Source organism: Amblyomma americanum, chromosome 2 (assembly GCF_052857255.1).
Source record: "Amblyomma americanum isolate KBUSLIRL-KWMA chromosome 2, ASM5285725v1, whole genome shotgun sequence".
Lineage (NCBI taxonomy): Eukaryota > Metazoa > Arthropoda > Arachnida > Ixodida > Ixodidae > Amblyomma > Amblyomma americanum.
Genome location: NC_135498.1, coordinates 79,847,819 through 79,868,273, shown reverse-complemented (window position 1 = coordinate 79,868,273; position 20,455 = coordinate 79,847,819). Strand labels below are relative to the sequence as shown.

Below are 20,455 nucleotides of genomic sequence, written 5' to 3'. Positions count from 1 at the left end.
GGCGGGCACGTTGCACAGACCGAACGGCATCACATTGAAGTCGTAGAGGCTGTTGGGTGTAACAAATGCTTTCTTTTCTCTGTCAGGTACAGCCATCGCAGCCATCGGTACTTGCCAGTAGCCGGAACGTAGATCAAGGGAAGAAAAGTACTCAGCGCCTTGGAGGCAATCAAGAGCGTCGTCGATGCGGGGAAGAGGGTAATTGTCCTTGTGGGTAATTTTGAGGCGGCGGTAGTCGACACAAAATCGGATTGAACCATCTTTCTTCTTTACAAGTACCACCGGCGAAGACCCAAGGGCTGTGAGACGGACGGATGACAAGACGGTGTAGCATGTCCTCAACTTGCTCACTAATCACGCGGCGCTCTGCTGCCGACACACGATATGGCCGCTTTTGAAAAGGCGGTTGAGAACCGGTCTCTATGCGATGAGCGACGGTGGAAGTCCGGCCTAGAGGAGTGTGGGCGACGTCGAAAGCGAAGCGAAACGTGTGCAGAAGGGCTGAGAGCTGCGTCCGGTGGGCGGAAGGAAGAGCATCGTCGATGGCGGCTTGGAAAGCGGCGTCGGGCAATGGATCAGGTGCCGAATTGGAATGAAGAGCGTTGATGGAGGAACGCCGGGAGGTCACGGGGGCATCCAGGTGAGAGAGAAGGTGGGCAGGTTGAATTGAACCAGGAGATTCGCCATGTGGGAGGGTAAGCAGGCAAGGAGATGGATTGTTGATAAGCATCTCCGTGAGACCTCCGTGAACATTGAGAACAGCAAACGGCAGCGGCAGGTTTTTGCGGTGGACAAAGGAAGAAGACTGCGTAAATAAAACGGTGACAGCCGGCGTGGCAGGACACGAGAGGGATACAAGTGCTGAAGCCTCTGGAGCGACATGGACGTCTTCAGTGACGGTGAGCTTCTGCGGACACACGAAATGGAGCTCGTTGGCCAGTTCGTCACACAATGCAGAAAATTCTACCTCAGCGCGGGCGCAATTGATCACGGCGTGATTTTTTTACAGGAAGTCCCATCCGATAATCGTGTCGTGGGAACAAGACGGCAAGACCAAGAATTTGACATCATACAAAATGTCAGCAATGACAACCCGCGCTGTGCATGTAGCCAAAGGTGCGATCCTCTCTTCGGTTGCAGTGCGAAGCTACAAGCCAGAAAATGATGTCGTCACTTTCCGTAAGCGACGGCACAGTCTCTCATCAATCACTGACACAGCAGCACCCGTGTCGACAAGCGCGGACACAGACAGACCGTCGACAGAAACCACCAGAATGTTCGTGGGAGAACGACGAGTCCTTGAGCTGTTCGAAGAGCACGCAGTTCTTGTCTCTGGAACTGCGGAACTTAGTTTCCCTCGTCAGCGGACGTAGGGCGATGGCGCATAGGTGACAGTGAACGGCGACGTGGGTACGGGGATCGACGGGTCGTATACGGACGCTGGTCTCGGTGACGTACGCTTCCGGAGGTGGAGCAGCTCGAAGCAGCTGAGGTGAGCCGGCAGAAGGCACAAACACTGGAGAGGTTACCGTGCGGCGACGACAGAGGCGGGCCACGTGGCCGGGGAAACCGCACAAAAAGCATATAGGACGATTGTCCGGTGTGTGCCAAGGGTTGTAATGTGGCGAAGAGGGAGGATGAAGCAGGGCCGCTTTTGGGACCGGTGCCGGACGCAGGACAGGCTGACTGGGTGGAAACGCCACAGGGCGAGGCCGCGCAGCCACGGCGACGTACGTCAAGGGCGCCGCCACAGGGGTGGAGGGGCTATAACGTGCCACGGCTTCGGCGTACAACAAAGGAGGGACGGAAGGAACTTCAGGCAGGGTAGGGAGAGCCTTGGCAACTTGTTCTCGGATGACGCGCTGAAGCGAAGGCACAAGAGAAGAGGCAGCGTCGGGACTCGGGTGAACGAGAGAGTGCTGACGAGCAACTTCTTCGCAAACAAACTGCTTTATCTGGGGTAACAGTGGCGACTGGTCAGAGTCAAACGTCAAAGCTGCCAGAGGCTTCGGGTGCGATAGTGGAGAGCGAGTGAGAAGACTGTGCTTGCGTAGTTCGTCGTAGCTCAGGCATTGGGCAATGACGTCGACGACAGTTGCTGGATTTTTGGCCAGAAGCATCTGAAACGTGTCGTCGTCGATGCCCTTCAGGATGTGATCGATCTTGGCGCGCTCCGGCATCGAAGAATCTGCACGCTTACACAGGTCCACCACATCCTCAATGTAGCTGGTGAAATTTTCACCAGGCAGCTGAGCCCAAGCACGTAGGCGTTGCTCGGCGTGCAACTTCCGTACTGCAGGCCGGCCGAAGACGCCGGCTAAATTCTGCTTGAAAGCTGACCACGATGTGATATCAGCTTCGTGGTTGCAGTACCGTAGATTCGCAACGTCCGTGAGATAGAAGATTTTATTCAGTTTGAGGGCATCGTCCCATTTGTTATGGGTGCTGACCCGCTCGTACGAGGCTACCCAATTCTCGACGTCATGGTCCCCGGTACCACTGAATACAGCAGGATCGCGCTAGCGCAAAGCTCCAGCGCAGACGACGGTCGGCGGCAGTGCAGCAGGACGGGCCGAAATCTTTGGGCATGGTGATGACCGGAAGCGTACGGCTTCGAAGCTGCAGGACGCCAGCAAATCCCCACCTCCACCAAGTGAAAGGGGGTTTGTGCACAAATATATCAGGAGAAAGAGTTTATGGCAGGCGACACAAAATGGTGAGCAGAACGGCGGGCAGCGTCGACGGCCAGTCCAAAACCAAGCGTTCTCGTGCAGCGCGGCGACGCTTCGTCTTTCATTGGCGCTTCATCAGTGATCTGCCTATGCAGCATCAAGCGCGGCCGTCACGGTTCGCTACAAAATAAATGGGCATCCTAAAGTGGCTGCCCATGTGTTTAAACTTTTCCTAAAAGCCTGCCACCGTTAGCAGTGATTTCTTTATTTCAGCTTAATTTAACATCTTACATATTGCAAAAACGCAGCTCTTTTTTTTTTTAAGCCAACATATTATTAAAGACTCTTCCTTAGAACAGTGTGTTGTAAGTGTGCCCTCTGCCATTTTAATGAAGACTAATTTGGCCCCCATATAATTTTTTAGTATGCTAGAACTACTGCCTGCAATCGCAGGTTTCACTGGGGTTTGACAGGTTTCACTGGGGTTTGTCCGAAGTAGCGACCTTGAAGTGCCAGAGGCAGGCAGGTGGCGACACGTGCGTCGCACGGCTTAGCCATTGAGGAGGCTGCGTGGTAGCAAAGCTGCAGGCAGTGAGAGAGCAGCTGTATTGCAGCTGCGGCCCTGTAGCATGCATTTCGCCGATGGTGTGGGATTCTTGCTGGGGACTCCGGACAGAGCGAATGTGTGTTGCTCGCACTCTCTCAAGCAGTGCTAGCGCACCTGCTTTGCATTAATCTCAAGTATGCAAATCTGCTGTCATTTTTTCTGTAGATTTCTTGTGCTATGTGCATCTTTGAAAGAAAACATGATTCCATCATTGTTCAGGTGTTCATTTGACAAATTTTGGTCTTTTTGTGATGCTTTGTGTGAAATTTTTACATGTCATAAACATTAACTATTGGTGTTTTGTATTGGAAAAGCAGCAAATTGGCTTTCTTGAAACCTGGGCGTACTGTTGAAGCAGGAAAAAAAAAAGATTACTGGACGATCACACATCAGATGTGCCAGTTCTGCAAAAGCAGTCACATTTACCCTTGATTATCTTGCTGCTTGGGGAGGAGGCTGGGTGGGTTGTGATTCCGGAGGGCTGTCTTTAGTCATCTCTTATGATTGCTGCATACAAGTGGCTGCAGCCATTACAGCAATTATAATGGAATGAGCCTCAAGGTGACACTGTAAGTGTGGTGTGCTGCCAAAAGTTCACGTCATTGTTTGTTGCATATTCCTTGGCAGTGGCACAATACATGCCAATGGCACCTGAAGCATGCAGAGGCACTCGTAGCACCAGAGGTCACCGCTGTCCTTAGAAAGCATCCTGGCGCAAACATAATTATGTGGAAATGACCCGATAGCTGGACAGGACTGGTTGGCTTGATTTTGACACATGTATGTGTGGCAGGTTTTGTAGTTGTGGCAGAAAGGGGCAGTGGTGAAAAAATATTTCGTCGGACATCTTAATATCGTTGCTGCACCAAGCCTTTTGAGCAAACCTTGTTTTTTTTAACCAAAGTTTCATTTTCTTTCTGTTCACTGTCGTGGTGCGCTGTTGCTGATTGCTGAAGACATGTTGTAAACAGTGTAGCTAGCACTTTTGATGTGCATTAAAGCAGGCCTGCACGCATAAAAGGGGGTTTGGCTCATGCCCCTTCTCTTGTTCCTGATCTCATTTTGCTTCATTTGAACGTGAGCAGTAATAGTGAGCTAGATTCAGCGCTGTTCTCAATTTTGACATTGTGACAGCAGGTTAGATGTGTGCCAACACAGTAGACAATCTAGCTATCTGGGTTTTATACTAGCAAATTTGACAGTACTCTTGTTTTGCTTTTTGAAATGTGCAACTGAGACATTTCATCAGTAGAGCATGTTTCTGTATTTATTTTGTCATCTTGAGTGCTTTGATTTCGAACTAGTTTTGCATGTGTTTAACAAAGGAGTATCATGTTGATTGCAAAGCAACTGTATTTATATTCATGGCTGCTAGAATGCATTTTGCATCTTTGTGATTTGGTTTTGAGAGCAGTGTTTGCTAGGTGCTAATGTCTTTTCGTAAGGAAGCTTATGTACTCTGCCTCCTTTTGTGCTGCAGGCCCGAAACGTCACGAGCAAGGAAGTCGTGGCCATCAAAAAGATGTCGTTTACGGGCAAGCAGTCAACCGAGGTAAGACATGCTGACTTATTTTAACCCTTTAACCACCAACCCTGAGCTGTACTCGTTATGGGAGATCGTACCAAAATCACCAATGACGAGTCACACTCGTCCGGCCTGATATTGCGGTGCTGCCACCTCGAAAGACGAGTTATGGTTGTCGGTTGCATTGGCTGCGATTTTGAACACTTGAGGGCGGTAGTCGACCATCAAGAAACGCATTTTGCGCCTTTGGCGCGTTATTCAAGGCTCAAAAGAGTCATTTCACAATGGCAACATCCGTCAGGAATGCCGGTAGTGGCAGTGTCCCGAGAAAAAGAGCTACTTCTTGAATCATTTGTGACAGCAGCATTTCTGACAATATGGCATTTGTTCCTGAAAGTGACTCGGACTTTGTGTACATGCTGGAGTCAGCTTCAGATGACGACGGAAGTGACGACGACGACGAGGGTGAGTCGCTGCTTAGGCATGTGTGTGGCAGCGTGTGAGCACGAAAAACCCGCCGCCCGCGCCTCCACGGTTCCATTTTTCTTCAGTGCCTGGGATTTTGCGGCAGCCCACTGACGAGCAAGACATTCTCTGCTGGTTTCAGGTATTTTTCAACTGGGACATCATTGACATAATTGCCACAGAGACGAACCGCTACGTGGTAGAGTACTTCGCTACTCGGTGTTCTGCATGGAAACTGGCAGACCGCGATGAGACCATGGTCTTCCTTGCACTGATAATATTGCAGGGTACTGTTGGTAAACATCATGTGGAGATGTACTGGGCTACAAAAGAAGTTTTGGAGACACCAGTGTTCAGGAAGGCCATGAGCAGGAACCGCTTCAACGCGATGCGCTGCCTTCATTTCACCGACATGGAACCCGTGGATGAAGTGACCCACCCGCACCCCAGGCATTGGAAGCTGTGGCCCGTGATTTCAAGGCTGAACGAGGCCTTCCTTGCATCCTACGTGCCAGAACAGGATGTGTTCGTTGATGAGAGCCTCTTGCTGTACAAGGGAAGATTAGCATGGAAACAACATTTTCCGCTAAAGCGTGCAAGGTTCGGCTTGAAAATGTTTTCGTTGTGCGAATGCTCCAGTGGCTACATCTGCAATTTGATAGTGTGCACTGGCAAGGGGACCGTAGATACGGACGGTAAGGAAGCGATGGGTACCAAGGTAGTGCTGGACCTTATGGAGCCATTTCATAGGAAGAAATCTTGTTCACTTTTAGGACGAAGCAATGTCTGCAATTTCTTGTGTGTCACAGCGTAAAATGTGAAATAAATACGACGTATTTCAGTGCGTTCTGCACATTACCACGGCATGCACTGTGGGAAAGCTACCCTCGTAAACTATTTGTGTTAATTTTAACCAGAAACCATCGAAGGAATATATTTTCAGAAACAGAATTATACGGAGAAAATTATGGTCACTTATAAAATTGCTGATTTTGGTACGTTTTTTGGAAAATAAATTGGCGGTTAAAGGGTTAAACATCTGCGCTCTCTGTGTCGTCTGTGCTGTAGATGTGAATGCCCTTTTTTTTTTTTTTCAGAAATGGCAAGACATTGTCAAAGAAGTGAAGTTCCTGCGCCAGTTAAAGCACAAGAACACAATAGACTACAAGGGCTGTTATTTAAAAGAACACACTGCTTGGGTGAGTGCTGCCACGGCTCTCTTGTTGGTGTTGTCGCCTTTCCATCTGCATGGATTTTCTTTAGAGAACTGTTGCTCGGTTAATTGTTGCCCACTGCTGGGGAGCTGAGCACCATCTTTCCTTTTGGCTCTCTCGCAGCTTGTCATGGAGTACTGTCTCGGGTCCGCATCAGACATCATTGAAGGTTTGTGTTCTGTGCTACGTTGTTCTGCCTCCCTTGGTTTTCCAACGAAACATGTTTCGTAACGTGTAACGTGGGGATGCCTGAGGAGATTCCTTGCCTTAACTTGTGCTTTCATTAAGATGGAATTTCTAATTGGAACAGCAGAAACTGTGCTAAGTTACTATTGAGCAGCATCTATATGCCTGGTGAGTGTTAAAAGTAGGGAAATTAACTCTTTGTGGGGACCTGGGGATCCCCTTTCCTTGGTGGTTTGTATCGTCCTAGTAGAACAGTTGACTGGGCAACAACTGTTCTGAGCCAATGGTGTAAATCTGCCTAAGTGACATTCTGGGGCTCCTTCTTTGCTTTTTTGGTGTTCATTGCCTGTGTGGCCAATGTGGAAACAACTTTTTGCTCGCATTGGACCGAATTTATTGGCAGAAGGGCAGTGTTTAGGTCCATGTTTAGATGGGCTCCAAGTTAAGAGGTATTGACAAAACAACAGCAGAAGGGTATTCAAACAGTGAGGAAGTGGCATCTGCCAGGTGGCTTGAGTTGAGCAACACTAATTTTGAGTTAAAAACAGGAAGAAACAGTGTAATTTAAGTAAGAAAATTGTAGCATGAGTGCACAGTTCTGGACACTAAGTTCACGAGGACAGTAGGAATGACAAGTGGAAAACAACCTCAGCCAACATTGCCAACAGAGTGATAGCTTTATAAGAAACTTTTGCTGGTGTAGACTGCATCAGTATTGTCGTTGTGTTCATGTGATGGCTAGTGAGGACATTGCCCACTTGGGCTATATAATGTACCGTCATTGGTCACATTATGTTGGCTTGTTACTTCGTCATAAATATTCTGTTAACATTTGTGGGAAGAAGCATTTCAGGAGCTTTTTAATTTTGTTTGATTTTTACTAGAGCATGTGTATTGTGTGATGTTAGTACATGTAAAGAACCCCAGGCGATCGAAATTTTCCAGAGCCCTCTACTACGTCGTCCCTCATAGCCTGAGTTGGTTTGGGAAGTTAAACCCCATAAAACCTAACCAAACAAGCTACAGTACCTAATTTTAGTGAAAGGAAATACTGTATTTTTTGGTCTATGAGTCGCGCTTGTGTATAAGTGGCACCCAACTGTAAACGGCAGTTTTTACAAAACAAAATCACGTATAAGAGGCACCTGTTGATGTTGAACAAGTACGCACAACGCACATGAAGATGCCATATGGATGCAATGCTGAAATCGAAACTTCCTAGAATATGGCTGGGCCAGCCGGACTGGATGTGGCAAGGTTATGTGGTTCTACCCATAGGTTAACATTTACAAAAGACATCTGTAGCAGTGCACGGTTCGTGTCCCACTAGTATGATCCGCTTTGATGAGAAGCTATCTATGTATGCACAGGTGGCCCTGAGGAGCACACACCTGCCATTGCGCAGGCGCAGCTGGGTTTCCTTAGAAGCGGATCATGGTAACTGAACGCGGATCGCACTGTGCTAAAACTATCTAATTCAGTTTTTCTCTTGTGCACATTTTCATTTTAGACATAATCATTGGGCACGGCAAAAGACGGCATGCAGTAGTACGTCATTTTCAATAGGCTATAGAGCTGGGCCAGTTGGTACATAGTTTTAAGGAAAAAAAAAAAAACAGGAAAAGGACGCAGACACAAAGAGGGACACAAGACGACCAGCGTCGTCCTCTATCACTGTCTGTGTCTGCATCCTTCCCCTGTTTTTTTTCCTTAGAATCACTGCTGTTTAAGATGCAGTGACAAAAAATGCAAGAAAAAAAAACGGCTTTGACACCAGAAAACATGGTAAGCTTCAGCCAATCCACGCATGTGGGTGTGTGAGCTATAGGCTACTCATTGCGTACCTCATTAACATTCACGATTGAGGTAGCATGTATATGAATGACTGCTTCGTGTTTTCATGTGTCTTGGTCTTTCTCACTTCTTTCGAGCCTGAAAAGCTTGGGTTGTTTGAAAAACTTGAAGCAGTAACTTGAGAAAGAGTGCTTTGGAAGCGTGTCTGTTGCCGCCAGGCCTGTGCTGACTTGCTGTGCCTTCCTCGCCTTGCTTTGTCCAGTTCACAAGAAGCCCCTTCGGGAGGAGGAGATCTCTGCGATATGCAAGGACGCCCTGCAAGGCCTGGAGTACCTGCACTCGTTAGGCCGCATCCATCGTGATGTCAAGGCCGGTAACATCCTGCTCACCGAGAATGGCACGGTCAAGCTGGGTGAGGGAGCAAGCCTCCGAAGCTCTCCCTGCTTTTTGTATTGGGGCAACTTTGTGTGGTGTGCACATGTTTATTGTTCATGTGCGCCTGGTTATTGGGTTTAATTTGAGAGCTATTGCTGTTAGCAGTGGCCTAGCTACCGCAAAAACCGGACTATAGGTCAGACAGGAATGTAAGTTGAGCCCTTAACTAACCAATTCTAAAAATGAAAAAAAATTTTTCAGTGGGAGAAATACCGAAAGACACCCTTACCTTGAAACAATTGCGACTCAACAGGTTGCACAATGGTGACAGTATTTATTTTCATTTAAATGCTGCTCGTATGTACACCCGGCCAATTTTTTAACAGCATCGCGTGCCCGTTGACCCGCGTATTTATTCCTGGCACACAGAAGTAAAGGGCCGTAGAGCAAAGCCCTTCCTCTTCATGAATCGCCGCACACAGGATGGCGAGCCCTTGAATTGTGCCCTCGTGAGTCTAGAGGCACGCGCGATCTCTGCCGCATTCGTGCAGATGCATTTGGCAGTCACAGGCAACGATCTTGCACGCAGTGCAACCTTTCCTTCCAATTCTGTATACGCTGCGGTCCGCCCACGGAATGAAGTTTTCTTCTGGTTGCTGCAAGTTGTAATACGCAGCTTCTGCCTCCGCCAGTACTCTGTGCTCTTTTCGGATACTCCAAATTCGCACCTTGCCGCCAGGTTGCTGTGAACTTCTGCGTACTCAGTCGCGTTTTTCTTGAAGGCGACGGTGAATTGCCGTCGGCTTCTGCTCATTTTGAAACAAAATGTGAAAAAGCAGCCTTTTATCAAAATAGCTTTGCAACGACGGAAACTCAAAATGTGACCTCGCCACGCCGCACTTCTGCTGATGGCAATGGTGATGGAGGCTGTTGACTGCAGCCGCCCATTGTTGCAAGACTTCCGTAGTTTTTCCACCAGTGACCGGTATATGAGATGGGTATAGACTTTTCGCCATGGTTTTTTTTAAAAAAGTTCGACCTATATTCCGGTTTTTACGGTACGCCCGCTTCAGGCAAAGATCCTCTCCCATTGATTTCCAATTAACGTCCTGTGCCAGCTGCTGCCATCCTGTACTGACCACCGGTTATTGGTTCAATACATTGCATGCCCTGCCTATATGCAACTCCTTTTCTTGATTTCAGCTAGTATCTCATTAACTCACATTTTTTCCCTGACCCACTATGCCCTCTTCCTGTCTCTGTTACCCCTGTTGTTTACCCTTTCCGTAACTTTCCATGAAGTAGTTATCACTAATTCAGTCCATTACTAGCCTTTGGTTATGTGTATCCCAGCGTTGTCTGTGCATTCTTCACATTTCACTGTGGACAAGGTATAAAAAGTGGTCAACTTGAACTTGCGTTGTTGCAGCGGACTTTGGGTCAGCATCCATGATCTGCCCGGCCAACTCTTTTGTGGGCACCCCATACTGGATGGCGCCCGAGGTCATTTTGGCCATGGACGAAGGCCAGTATGATGGGAAGGTGGACGTCTGGTCTCTAGGGATCACCTGCATTGAACTGGGTATGTTGCCACTGAAACCTGTTAATTCTATGCAGGCAAGCCCATGACAGAACTGGTGAATAATGGTGTCATATTTTTTAGTTAAACAAGAGAAATAAAAGCTTCCTTGCACATGAGAAGAAAAGTCTGCTCAAGAGTGCATTGTCAAAAAAGAAACAAAGGCAGCCACAGCATGGTGCTTTTTGACTATTGGAATGCCAGTGACATAATGCGCTTTTACCGGGCCTGCTGCTTGAGCTTCCAACGTGTTGTCAATGCAGGGAGGAGAGGTAAAGCCACAGATATGAACAACTATTTGGCTGTGCATTGTTTAAGGCTCATTTGGAAGAATGCGAAGGGTGGAGGTTCCAGAACCAGCAGGGTGTAATGCGTGCAGCATGCAGCGTGTAACTGCTGTGAATACTTGGAGACTCAAATGAACAAAACTTGCCGAGCTAATAGGAGCATGTTGAGGCTAGAACAACTTATGGTGAGTGGGTTGTATGTTCTGGTTGTGCCAAACCAAATGGAGCACAGCCACATGGTCTTGGGGCTGGATGCTGGTATCGTGGGTGTTCAAATTTGAGACGTACGATGTTCATGGACAAATGTAGCCGTGACATGTTCATGCTTAAAAGAACGTCTTCTTGGGCGAGTTGGTCACATTTCATCTTTGGTACTAGGTGCGAACACACACAGAACACAAGGAAGGGAACGGGACAAAGGCGCTTTGTCCCGTTCCCTTCCTTGTGTACTGTGTGTGTTCGTGCCTAGTACCAAAGATGACATGTTCATGCATACTGTGCAAAATCAATTAAGGGTCGTGCTTGTAGTGTTTCACTCATGGCAGGTGGCGTTGGTGTCTGTGATTTTGGCATTGAGGCATTTGTGCTTCCTTCATCCCCCTCCCTGTTCTCCTAGAAAAAAAAAAAGAAAGAACCCACGGTGTTGCCGTGAACCAGGGGGCGCTGCATGTGCTGCACATCATACCTTTTAGTTTTTTTCATTGAACCAGTGTGCACAGGAAAGTATAGATAATATGATACACCAGTGCGGGAATTATTTTGATGCCTGCTGTCCTTCATAGCTTGTCGTTCTGAACAGGAGCCAGCTGTTTGGAATGCGTTGGTAACCTTTGGTGTTTTTGCTGTCGTCGGTCTAGTTGTGCCTAACAGTACTGGCTCTGCTTGTCCGCTGTGCAGGTGAAAGGAAGCCTCCATATTTCAACATGAATGCCATGAGTGCCTTGTACCATATTGCCCAGAATGACTCACCCACACTCGGCGGAGGGGAATGGTGAGTGTTTGGAATTCCTCTTTTAACAGGACAGTGGTGAAGTACAGTAAAACCTCGATAATTCAAACTCGGTTAATTCGAAATCCGAGATAATTCATACATTTTCTGCCATTCTGTAATATTGTAATGTAAATTTCACTGGTTAATCTGGCCCGTCAGATTGCACTGGCTCAATTAATTCGAAGGCCTAGGGTGCCATGGCAGAAACAAGGATTACCTGTGTTCAAATGGTAATGCAGTGTCACATGACATAGTGGGCACATGAACGTGCATTAAAGGGTAGTGAACAAAAATCTGGAAATACTGAGCACTATATTCTCATTCATGAGATACGATTACCCAAGTATACAGTCATCATTTGTTAATTTTGAGCAGATTGCTCTATTTTGGGTGCTTTGCGAGCGGCCCCTGGGCCACACTCTGCGAGTGCCTGCCCGCGAGCTGGTGGGCATGATATCACGCCTACCCTCAGCAGCGTCGTAGGCTAACTGGCTTGGCAGTGCGCTGTTCAGGAATCCCCGCCTGCGCGTTCCTCTGGTGGGCATGAGGTAGTGCTACCAGTACAGTAAAAGATCGTTAATTCGATCTCTGTTAATTTGAACTTACGGTTAACTCGAACTGACGCCCGGGTCCCGGCACAGCCCTGTGTATTTCAATGGAGGAAAACTCCCGATAATTCGAACAAGTCGGCATCCGCTACGGTTAATTCGAACCAGGATCCACTGGCTGACACCGCTCCTCGTAGATAGAAGTTGACCCATAGCGAGTAAAACACGCTCCAAATTTACCAGAGATCTAAAACAATGGAAAAGGAAGAAAAGCCGATTGCACAAGGCGTTCCGGAGTGCATGTCGTAGCAGGTTTTCGCTGCTGGAGCACTCACCCGCGCCACTGATGGTTCGGCGCGAACCGTTCCAGGTTTTTGTTGTGCCGCGGTTGCTGGATTGCGATCACGTGGTGTAAACACCGTAGTATGGCGGATCGGGCGATGACAGCTTTTGTTGGTGCCGCAAGAGCGAGCTACATGGGTAGCAGCATGGAGACGTTGGAACCCTTGAGTGACGCCAATATAATTGGGGCTGCATGTTCCCAGCGGACATCGCAGGGCTCACGTGTGGTGAGAACAGCTGACAGTGAAGAGTCGACGGTGGCGACGAGACTGTGCCACCGCCAAGCACACATAAAGTAGCATTGTCGCTCGATGTTGCAGCATGCCACTTTTCTGTCAATGAGAACTCTAACGTTGCGCAGGAGCTTTGGGCAAGCTGCAGATGATGCTAATGGAGTCTCGGCGGAAGAAACGCAAGCAAATGCACTTCGCAGGTTACTTTTAATTTTGACAACCCTTTCCTGTAAATAAACATGCTTTGGAGCATAAATAGCGTCCTATATTCCAGCACTAAAGCTAGCTGCTCACGCGAATGCATTCCAGTTTCTGGCGCATATCTGGCCGATCAGTTTATTTAGTTTGCCACTAGGACCAGGTGAATTTAATTCTCAGAATATGCCCGCCACAAACGTGTAGTAGCGCCTAACTCGCGATAACGAGTCTAGATGTGGCTGCTTCGGGTTCTGCCCACGCGGCAGAGTGCTATAACAGCTCATTTTAGCACCCATTCGATAATTCGAACTTTGCTTAATTCGAACATTTTTCCGATCCCATTCGAGTTCAAATTAACGTGCTTTTACTGTACAGTCTCTGTGAAATGTTGCTTCTTTTTTTTTGCCGTTGTTGCAGTCGATGGGGATTTCCAATTTGGCCGAATCAGGCAAGTAGTCACCCAAAGTATACAATCACAAGATGCAGGCAGAGAACATTGAAGTATGGACATAACGAAGCTGAACGAAATGAACTGTAAAATGAAACAAAAGAACGCTAAATGCGATCACTTTCATGTGGTCTCTGCTGACGATAGTCTGTGCTGGGTAAGGCTGATGTCACACCCCATATTGTGTGGCACATTCCATATATCACAGGAGGCCTCTGGAAATCTCTGGTGCATATATATATATATATATATATATATATATATATATATATATATATATATATATATATATATTTTGATAGCGTTGTTTATTGCCTGTGGGCATAAGGGGAGTTGGGAAGAAAAGAGAAAGGAAAGAAAAGAGCGGGTGGGTGTTAAATGAAGGAGAAAAGGTGGGCCGATCTAATGAAGGTGAGGAGGGAACGGTAATGTGACCCCTGTGTCCAAGCAATATATGAGGGCGGGTTGTCTGGCTGGAGACTCGCTGCTGCCAGGTAGTGAATTCTGGTTAGCTTCAGTGCCGGGCAAACCCACAACAAGTGGTGAATGTCAGCCTCAGTGTCTTGCGAGTTGCAGACTGGACACTGACAAAAATTTAGCGGATCGCGCTGGAACGCCGACTGGCATTTCACCCTCCACGGAGGTATCGCACCTTTCGTAGAGGGCCCTTCAGACCCCTTGGCATGTGGCATGGTTACGTCATGCCGGCCACGCGACCTGCTGTAGATCACTGACGCTTCACCGCCATTTGGCAGCAATGCCTATACCACACTGGTGCCAACGCAAAGTACAGTTTTTATTTCATGCTCACTGCATCAGACTTCATTACAAAATATACCACGCTATGTCTGGATTGGCCGGATGGACCACACACGCGCTGTTTTGGTCGCTCCTTTTCAACTGGCAGCTGCCTTTCTGGTGTACCTGTCATTGGTCACCACCTTCACTTGCACTGGGAACATTGGAGTACGAAAGCACCAGTAACTGGTGAAGAGCTTTGTCAGTAACTGAGCTACATGTAGAGATTTCGCGACTATATTCTGTGGACGTTAAAGCTTGCGTGAATGGATTTTTGGCAACTGGCAATGACATGGCAACCATGACGAACGCAAAGGAGCTCTCGCTGAAGGAGTAAATTGTTAAACGTTGACCACAGATGTGTTGAGTGAAGTGCGCTGCATGTGGTGGAGCAATGTTTCGCACTTTCCCTTTAGGTTTTGCTTTGCTTTCGAATGATTCGAAAACCCAATTAAATCGATTATTTTGCATCGTCAAGTGAGCTTAAAAGCTTTGCTGTACCTTTTGCAGCTTTAGAAATTGGGAGTGTGCGAAATCAGTTTATGTGTGGCTTGCATATCCAGGTTTTTTCTTGCCTCTAAAGCCGTAGTTGCAGTGGAACATTCGAAATTGTAAAGCGTAGAATTTGTGTAAGCGTGAAGTTATACCTTTTATGTATTGAAACTTCTTGCTGTACCATTTCAACAATCTTGCGAATGCATTGCTAAAGAATAAAGGGACTGGTGATCGGTAATGGGAGCCTGTAGGTCTGGGGTCTGGAAAGGTGGTTCCAAAGCTTTGCTCTCCAAGGAATAAAAGAATCTGCAAAAGTTCAACTAGTGATGAAATGTATGCGAGAGGCGAGCAGCCTGCAGACATTGCAGGTTCTTTTCGAGAAAAACAAAAACGAGAGAACTCTGGCTGGAAGCAGGGGAGGTGAACTGTTACAGTAGCAGTGTGGCTGTAGTTCTGAAGGTTGTATTAAGTGGAGTTGGTTTGTATTAGTTGAAGGGCTGTGATCAGGGTATTATTGCAAGGATTTCTAATGGATTGCACTGTATTAGTTTATTATAGAGAAGTTTCAGCGAGACAGGAGCTGGGAAGGAGTCACAGCTAAGATAACCAAAGACCAGATTGGCGTTGCTACTGTTTAATTGGTGTACTTGCTAGCTGTGCTCTGTCATTTGGTCTTGACAACCTCTTCATGCTCATTCTACAGGTCGGACGTCTTCAGGCATTTTGTTAATTCCTGCCTGCAGAAAAACCCTGCGGATAGGCCGACAGCCGTGAACTTATTACAGGTATGACAGCATGCTGCTTGTATTTTTATGCCGCTAATCATTGCCTGTATCACTTGCTGTCTTGACTGGAGCAGTGTGTGCTAATGTGCTGCCTTGCATTTGTGTTTCCAGCATCCATTCATGACACGACCACGCTCAGGCAAGGTGATAGTGGACCTAATCCAGCGGACAAAGGCGGCAGTCCGAGAACTGGACAACCTCAACTACCGCAAAATGAAAAAAATTCTCATGGTTGATTCGCAAGAGAACAACGAGGCTAATGTTGTGGAGGTTGAGGATGACTCGACGGTAAGCCAACTATTTGGACCTGTAAAATTTTATGTTGGCCATTAGAGTTCTGTTGATACATGACTGTTATCTGAAGTCTGCTGCTCTTTGTTGGCCACTCAGTTGTTGCTTCTTCTTCTTCTTTGGCCTGCCTCTGGCCAAATTTGCAACAGTATACTTCCATTAAGACGAACTTGTTTAAGATGACTTCTCAGATTAGATGAACAATATGAGAACATTTTTTTCCCAGACTCGTAAAAAATCCGCGTAAAACAACTTTTGCATGTCCTTCGGTTAAGACGAACTTTCATAGTGATCGTGACCTATGGTGACTCTGCTAAACTATACTCACAAGTCCCCGATGCACTTTCGAGGCATGCTAGAAAAAAAAAAAAAAATTAGCGTGCGCTTCTTCGCCAGTTAATATAGGTACCGCTCAAAAGAGCTTCTTCATGTCTTTTGCACGAAGATCCCGGGAAGCAGGTGCGCACTTGTCTGAACGCAGTGCAGTAACCTTACATGGCGAGACCTCGGCGTCGCGTCACATGCCGTGCATTGCCTCTGATGGATAAAAAGCCGAGTTAGCGCTTGCACAATAGATGGAAGCTGAAATTACATCTGGCATTACATCTTGGGTTTTCGTGATGCAAAGGTCTGACGTGGCCCTATGTTAGTGCTGAGTGCACATCGCCTTCAATAGACAAAAAGACTTGAGTTTCACCTGCTCGTGTACTTGATAACAGCTGTGCAGCAGAAAGAATGGTCATGTGCTTTTAGAGCCTGTACTGCACATCTAGCCATTGGAAGTGAGAGAAAAGGAGACAAACGAAAAAAATAAACTAGGCCAGTGCTGTTCTTAAGTAGGATGACATGAGCTTTTTCATACCTGCACTCTTCAGCTTACTTCATATTGTCACGACTTGGTAGAACCCCGAGGAGAGCTGAGGATAAAAAACGGTTTACTGGTCAACCAGAAAGAGTCCCTGCTCGTTTCAGCTTCCTCCTCTTCCAGCCTTGCGCTCGTAGATCCAGTCGTCATCTTTGGCGTCATCTTTGGCGTCTTCTTGCGTGCGGCAATATGCAGGTTCTCTTTGACATTACCTTATCACTGCAGGGCAATTTTATTCATTCTTTTCATGTAACAGGTATTTAGACACACCTAGCACGCTCATACGTAAATCCTTTTTGGGCCACTGCACTTTCGAAAAAAGAAATTCTGATAAGGCGAACAGATTTTTGTGGTCCCTTGAAGTTTGTTTGTGGCTAATTCCACTTGGTGATCCAGAGCAAGGTTCCTTGCACCGTGAAACCGAAGAGCTGTTTCAACTGAGCAATTTAGATTCAGGTCCTGAGTTCTCACTGGACTGCAACGCTATGGTCCCTAGACTCCTTAGACATCTTGTTCCTTTGCAGATCCGGAGAGCACTCTGGATCACTGATTGGAATTCGCCAGTAAAGGGGGGGACACTACCCTAAGAGTGAGCTTTTGAACAGCTTGCTTGATTTCATAGAAACTTGCGGAGCTGGTTTATATCACTGCTGGGACCTCCTCTATCAAAGTTCATTATTCTGCTGGGGAGTGTTCTTGAACACTGGAGCGCTGAAAATAAGGTGGGGTGGTTTTAAATCTTGGTAGTCCATTTTGTTCATTTCCAGTTTTTTTCACTAAACTGAGCTTCGGAAAACTGTTGTTCCAATATTACTTGATAATGTTAGTATTGTAGCAAACTTTCCGGTGCGAAATTTTTTTAGGAACAAAACTGCGCTCAGTTTATCATTCTCCCCCCCCCCCCCCCCCTTTTTTTTTCGTACTAAAAAAATGGGTTTAAAAGGGACAGTGCGAAGGAAAAACCAGTGTCATTCTTTTATTGTTTATATGGTAGCATTCTGGTATAATATAGCAAAACTACACAAAAAATTTCATAGTTGTGCACTCTGGATATTCTGAAGTCCGCACAAAACGCAAAGAACTTTTCCAAACGATACTTTTCACAAGCAAGCATAGTCATCCTTGACATAAAGGCTGCATAACGTGCTTCGTGCTTACTCTAGAATAATGAAATTTGGCAGGGATGGTTCCAGCTGCGATATAAACTTGCCCCGTAAGTTTAAATGAAATTGGGCAAGAGGCTCAAAAGTTCAGTCTATAGGGTAGTGTCCCCTCTTAAGGACGGTCTACTGTGTGCTGCATAAAAAAAAAAATGGCACTGAGGATTGTCACTTAGCTTGGTACCAAGAACGTGGGCAGATTCTTTGTTCAGATTCTTTGTTCCGGTTCGTGTTTTCGTGATTCGTGTTCTGGTTCAGTGTTTTCTTTGCCTCTCTGTGGCTGCAGGAGGACGACCAGGGCAGCGGGGGCAACGGGGGCAGCAGTGCGGGCAATGGTGGGGGCGAAGGCAGCAAAAGCAGTAGCCTGCGCTCCAACCAGAGCCAGCAGAGCAGCAGCAATGTGAGCGCGGGCAGCCACAGCAGCAGCACCAGCAGCCTGCCCCCAGCCTCCGAGATGGACTCCTACCCACCGTCCTCCTTCCGGCATCCGCGGGACAGCGTACGTCTCCACTTTCTTCACCCTTCCCTGCTGCGCCTTGTGTGCTGCTAAACCATAGCTCTGTAGCTTTTGAAAAGACGTCTAGTTTTGGGGACTGTCACATTGGGGATTCTTTCACGCGGCAGTTTCGATGTTGCTATACGCTAGTGCTTCTAACTGGGTGCGAGCTTGTGGAACAAGCATGACTGCAAGGCACTTCTTCTGCTTGCATGTTGGTCATAGTATTGTGTCAAAACTTTGTCCTACAGCCAAAGATCAGTGTGCTATGACTGGAGAGGGTGCTCAGTGCATGCACAGTATGTTTTGTTATTATTTGTTTGGTATGCTTAACACAAACAGTGTACAGTCGGGGCTGGAATGAAATGTGAACATGCTTGTGCCATACTTTTGTACTCTGCAGCGAGGTGTCCCTTTTTCAGCCGCTTTATGAATGTGTACTTTGGCAGACCTTTACCCAGAAAGTTGAATCAGGCTAGTTATGCTGCAGCTGAAAGTGCGGAGTTAAAATATTTTGTTTTGTTCACAGGCGCTGTCCGCGTTTCTTTCCGGCCTGACTGTACATAGTGTAAGTAGTTTTGAACAACATGTTTAGTTTAATTGATGTGGGCATTGCATTTATCTCACTTGATTTATTCTGTGTATTTTTTTTTTGTCTATTGCTTTCCGAGTAATTTCGTCGCTTTGATATGCGGTGAATGACCTAATGGTCATTCAGTGCCTTATCATGGAGTAGAGTGGCAAAGTGGGCAAAAGTACGTGTGTGCGCTTTCATGTGCATTGCGAGTAAACGACCAGCAGTGACTGTGTTGTGCAAGCAGAACAGCAAAGACTACTCAGCTTCCAGCTTGTGCATTGTGTACATGCGCCTGCTCTCACTCATTTTGTTACTTTGCTTAATGGTGGCGTGCTGAATGACCATTTGATTGACGATCATGTGATAAAATTAATTTGGAGAACTGCATAAATTTTTCAGTGGTGAAGGTTCATACCTTTGATTCAAAATGTTTGGCCATTTGGTGTGCTAATTCTAGTTGTTGGTTAGTTGCTTTGTGCAGAGTTCTTCAGGCCTGTCTGTGTGATTGTGGAGGGCATTGTTCTATGTTCTCTGATAGGCACGTCCCTTTTTTTTACCCTTGCAGAATTCATCGTCAGCCAGCTTGAATAGCACGGATGCAGGGGCCACCAACAACTTTGCTACCATACGGACAACGTCCATAGTGACGCGCCAGATGAAGGAGCATGAACAGGAGAACCAGATGCATGAACAAATGTCGGGCTACAAACGCATGCGGCGCCAGCACCAGAAGGCACTGGAACAGGTGAGTGACATTCTCACAAACACTACTGCAACCAGTGGTTTCTGTGCCTGCTTTCCGCTCCTTGTGTGACAGAGTGGGTGTGAAACACAGTCCTATTCGCATGTAGAGGTAGAGGTGTGCATATTGTAATTGGCTGCGATGCTAACACAAGTAATAAAGATTAGTTGTGAGTCGAAACGAATATGTTGGTATGGTCCCAATATGAATTAACACCTTACGCTAAAGCTACTGTCTTTTTTTTCACTTCCGATGAGGATTTATTCTCTTGTCTTTGTGTTGAAAAATACAAGGGTACCTTATCAGGCACAGCATGTGCTATATAACCTTGATGTCTTGGGCAATCAATAGGCGCTACAGTGCACCTTGTTTGTGTCCCTTGACAATGCACTTGTGAAATTGCTTCTCTGTCCTTCCATTGAAGGACGCACGTCAGTGGTTTCATTGTGCGTTTAAAAACTCGATGGGACCTTGTACATATCTACAGCATATTAGGAGGTTTAAATGTCTAATGAAGTGAGCATTAAACGAGCTTCCAAGAAAGTATTAACATCAGAGCTTCGGTCAATTTTAGAACTGTTCAAAGAAGCTCTCGTTGAGGAGGCACAGCACCAGCATGGAGAGCTGCTTCTCATTTTAATCTCATTTGACTGCATTCACCAAACTGGTGCATGTGACCCTGAAGGTTTGTGTGGAAGAGGCGAGTGCTTGAGCACACAAGTTTTTTTGCTTTAGTGGTTATTCTTGCAGTTGCAGTTCTCCAAAAGGTGTGTTGTGTTGAT

At 46.8% G+C, this 20,455-nt stretch overlaps 1 protein-coding gene across 4 annotated transcripts in view; it reads left to right on the top strand.

The window, feature by feature from the left end:
- Tao (Serine/threonine-protein kinase Tao) overlaps positions 1-20,455 on the top strand; it is a 43,645-nt gene that overhangs the window by 9,175 nt on the left and 14,015 nt on the right. For 2 of the 4 annotated variants that reach the window (XM_077654692.1, XM_077654693.1), the window contains 11 exons: positions 4,760-4,831; positions 6,367-6,468; positions 6,607-6,652; positions 8,726-8,875; positions 10,268-10,420; positions 11,602-11,695; positions 15,461-15,542; positions 15,654-15,830; positions 18,145-18,357; positions 18,884-18,922; positions 19,497-19,676. In XM_077654692.1, the coding sequence (XP_077510818.1) occupies positions 4,760-4,831; positions 6,367-6,468; positions 6,607-6,652; positions 8,726-8,875; positions 10,268-10,420; positions 11,602-11,695; positions 15,461-15,542; positions 15,654-15,830; positions 18,145-18,357; positions 18,884-18,922; positions 19,497-19,676 (1,308 nt within the window). The remainder of the gene's footprint in view (positions 1-4,759; positions 4,832-6,366; positions 6,469-6,606; positions 6,653-8,725; positions 8,876-10,267; positions 10,421-11,601; positions 11,696-15,460; positions 15,543-15,653; positions 15,831-18,144; positions 18,358-18,883; positions 18,923-19,496; positions 19,677-20,455) is intronic. The other 2 variants (XM_077654694.1, XM_077654695.1) reach the window with 1 other exon arrangement.